Source organism: Lactuca saligna, chromosome 9, assembly GCF_052625555.1.
Source record: "Lactuca saligna cultivar CGN05327 chromosome 9, ASM5262555v1, whole genome shotgun sequence".
In the NCBI taxonomy this organism is placed as follows: domain Eukaryota; kingdom Viridiplantae; phylum Streptophyta; class Magnoliopsida; order Asterales; family Asteraceae; genus Lactuca; species Lactuca saligna.
The window spans coordinates 49,275,630-49,279,072 of NC_136425.1; the positions used below are offsets into that span (position 1 = coordinate 49,275,630).

At 33.9% G+C, this 3,443-nt stretch overlaps 1 protein-coding gene across 1 annotated transcript; it reads left to right on the forward strand.

Annotated features, from left to right (window-relative positions):
- Positions 1-523: 523 nt before the first annotated feature.
- LOC145017819 (uncharacterized) lies at positions 524-2,754 on the forward strand. Its single transcript, XM_078975774.1, has 5 exons — positions 524-690; positions 1,618-1,753; positions 2,098-2,191; positions 2,279-2,359; positions 2,446-2,754. The coding sequence occupies exons 1-5, from the start codon at positions 651-653 to the stop codon at positions 2,578-2,580; spliced, it is 486 nt and encodes a 161-aa protein (XP_078831900.1). The 5' UTR covers positions 524-650; the 3' UTR covers positions 2,581-2,754.
- Positions 2,755-3,443: the final 689 nt, after the last annotated feature.

Below are 3,443 nucleotides of genomic sequence, written 5' to 3' on the forward strand. Positions count from 1 at the left end.
ATACACCAAAAAAAGTCAAGATCATTGAACATCACATGTGAATAATTTGTTTGTTGGCAACTAGTCTAGCTGCCTCGTGGCCCGAGCAATGCAATCGAAAGTCGAAACCCCTGAAAATGTTTACAATTGTGTAATTAGGTTCGAAATCGGATGACATTTATAGAGTATCGAATTTAGTGGGAAATGACATACAATTTATTAAATTCCCATACATACAATTTATTAAATTGCCATGGATCGAATATCCGCATGATTTCATATTTACGTAGTATAACATATGGGAAAAAAAATAGAATTTTATAACAATCATAAAATGGACGGAATTATAAAATATTATAGGCCTGAACCAAAATACCAATTTTTTTTTTTTTTTTTTTTTAAAGAAGACAGGGAGATTATCTTTTTTCCGATAGAACCAAGGTTTTATTTTTTTGGCAGTAAATGGTAGCGGAGTTACCAAGGAACCCCATTTTGTTCTGAATTCCCTCTTTTACCCTTCTCCACCAAACCATTAATTGGGTTATCTCTTGGCTCTTGCTCACTTCTCACTGCCAAAAAAACCTCCGCTTGGCTGGCTGTTTCTTAACCCCATTTGTTTTTTTCTTGATCACCCAAATCTCAATTGTTCATCGGTATCGATCCATCTACTCATGGCTACAAGCAGCATCGTCGCACCTGCTTCAATCAATGGTAATTTGACTCATTTCTACAATCTTTTATCTATCATTACCTGCAAGATTTCCAGGGTTTTATGTTCTAGAGAGCGGAGGACCACTTTCTTGCTGAATCTTTTTCTTTTACACGATGACATGAGCATGATATGATTTTTGTAATAATTGCTTTTGATATCCACGGGTAAAGATTTTTTTCTTGTTCCCAACAATTTCATGCCCTAAATGATATAGCCCTCTCTCTCTCTCTCTCTCTCTCTCTCTCTCTCTCTCGGGTTATTGATTTTCTGCTCCAGTTCAAGATCAAGAAAGATAGATATCTGTATAAGCGAATCAATTCCTATTTGTTTTTGTTCGAATTCCTAGTTTATCACCTATTTTGTTTGTGTGATCGATAAATGAATATCTAGTTCATAAAATCAGTAAAATTATAATTCTTTGTTAAATTAAAAGATCGGGGAGCTGGATTAACCTGTTTTTGGGCGCTGTTTAGAAAACTGTGTTGTACTAGAGGTGAATTTGAAAAAGAATGACCTTTTAAAGCTTGATTTTCTCTCTTCAAGTCCAATAGCCATGGAGAGATGTGAAGAACCTTCTTTCGTTTCTTCATGAGCATTAGCCAAATTGCGTTCCCTCTTTGTATATCCCCTTTCTTCTTTTGATCAGCCTACTAACAAACACATCATAAAGATTTTCTTCATTCAATTCCAATAACTTGTCTTTTGATTTGGTTGATTCAATGAGTTTCTTCAAGCTCACTTGTCTTAATGAGTTTCTAATCTAATTGGTGCTCCTCATCATCGATCCTTCTTCACTAATCAAATTGTAAGAATCAGTGAGTTTTGTGGAAGATTATAGAGTGGAAGGTTGGAAGTCAATGGAAATTGGTATCTTGTGTTTTTACTTTTTACTGATGATGATGTGATGATATATTGTCACCATGCAGTTCGAGGGAATCTGAAGGGACATGGAAATTGGTCTGGGAATTCCTCCTTTTATGGTAACACAATTACTCTCACACATCAAAGGAAGTCTAATCAACAAAAAACTCGGCGAAATTTGGCGATTTCTGCAGAATACAAGTAAGATAACCTTTTGTCCCTCTTATGGTATTTGTATTAAATTTCACTTAATAATATCTATGTCCAAACACGACAAAACTTGTCACCCTGTGCGTTTGCTAATAACAAAATATATGGATCGTCTTTATTTGTCATTGGATATGAATTGATTCCATCGAAATTGAAAGATTACCTCGTATGAGGATTTTTAACTTTCCATCACTTTGTTGAGGGATTCCAATTCCATTCCTTCCCCTTTTCGTAAAAGACAAAAATACGGTTTGAATACTTAGTAAAAACTTTTGCAACTTTATCTCTTTATAATTTCTTTTTTATATTTTTATATTTTGGGTTTTATCCTTCAGTGATCGTAGTGGTGGAGGTGGTGGTGACTTTGTTGCTGGTTTCCTTTTGGGGGGTGCATTATGCGGGACTCTTGCATACATATTTGCTCCACAGGTCAAACAGTCAACTAAACTCATGCCTAATAATAATAATAAATATTTGAGGTCCTCATTGTCTTAATTTTTTTTAATGACTAACTAGATAAGAAGATCTCTGTTGAATGAAGATGAATATGGATTCAGGAGGGCAAAACGGCCAATATACTATGATGAAGGTCTAGAGGTGTGTTTAGTTTCCTTTAATGCGTGAATTGTGTATCAACCTTGTTTCCTTATACTTATTTGTTTTATTATAAAATAAAATTGCAGAAAACGAGGCAGACTCTGAATGCTAAAATAAGCCAGCTTAATTCTGCAATTGACAACGTGTCCTCAAGGTTGAGAGGTGGGAATAACATGCCTCAGGTGCCAATTGAAACTGATCCTGAAGAAGCCACTATGTGAAAAACATGATGTATCTGCTGTTACTTGAATTTGCAAGGAAGGATTTGTTGATATTTTGGTTTTAGTTTTAATCGTTTTACCTAAAGAGTTGTGTATTTGCTTCATAACACCAGTTACCCTCAACTGTCTGTCTATGCTTATAGATTCTCTTGAATGAATGAGATACTTTTTGTCTGCAGGGTGTTTAGATGTGTGTATTGAAAGTGATAATATGATATTAAATTATTGATAGTTAGATTAAGATTATTAAGGCAACATCTTAGTCAATCTCAATCATGATGCAATTATTATGTTAAAGAGTCCTAGACTGTAAAAGCATCTATCAAAGATGATACAGATAATGATAGAAACTTGAGATAGAAGGAGTTTTTTAGTTAATGTATTAAGAAAGCCATTGAAATCATTAATCAAGTTCGTACATATATACTTACAAATTCTGTTGAAAATGAAGTGCCATATTAGGCGTGACATGATGTGTTAAAGCAATTAGGACCGAGGGTTGAAGTTCTTAGATTGTAATCCTCTGGTTGATGGGAAGTTTTATCTGTTTTATTTCTAGGTTTAAGTAGTCAAGTCAGTTAGTATTTAGTTTGCATTTCTATGGTGTGGTAATAAATAAATATCAAAAGTAAAATGAAAAAGTATAAGTAGTTGTTCAGGTTGGGTACAATATATTCCATGAGATCCAATAAAAGGTTGCTGTGGGTTTTTTTGTAATGCAAATCCTGAAAGAGTTTTTTCGTTTACTTCTACACCTTATTCACTTGCTGGAAGATCGTTTTGTCAATTGACATTCGTGTTTTAAAGTCAGACTGTGTAATAGTACAATTGCATATTATATTTCTAATTGTTCTAAAGTCGAA

What these genes read in the sequence shown, in the direction of transcription:
- LOC145017819 (XM_078975774.1), top strand. Translation starts at nt 651, where the DNA reads ATGGCTACAAGCAGCATCGTCGCACCTGCTTCAATCAATG. An exon ending in CGCACCTGCTTCAATCAATG is followed by an intron (nt 691 to 1,617) that starts GTAATTTGACTC and finishes GTCACCATGCAG; the next exon opens with TTCGAGGGAATCTGAAGGGA. An exon ending in GCGATTTCTGCAGAATACAA is followed by an intron (nt 1,754 to 2,097) that starts GTAAGATAACCT and finishes TTTATCCTTCAG; the next exon opens with TGATCGTAGTGGTGGAGGTG.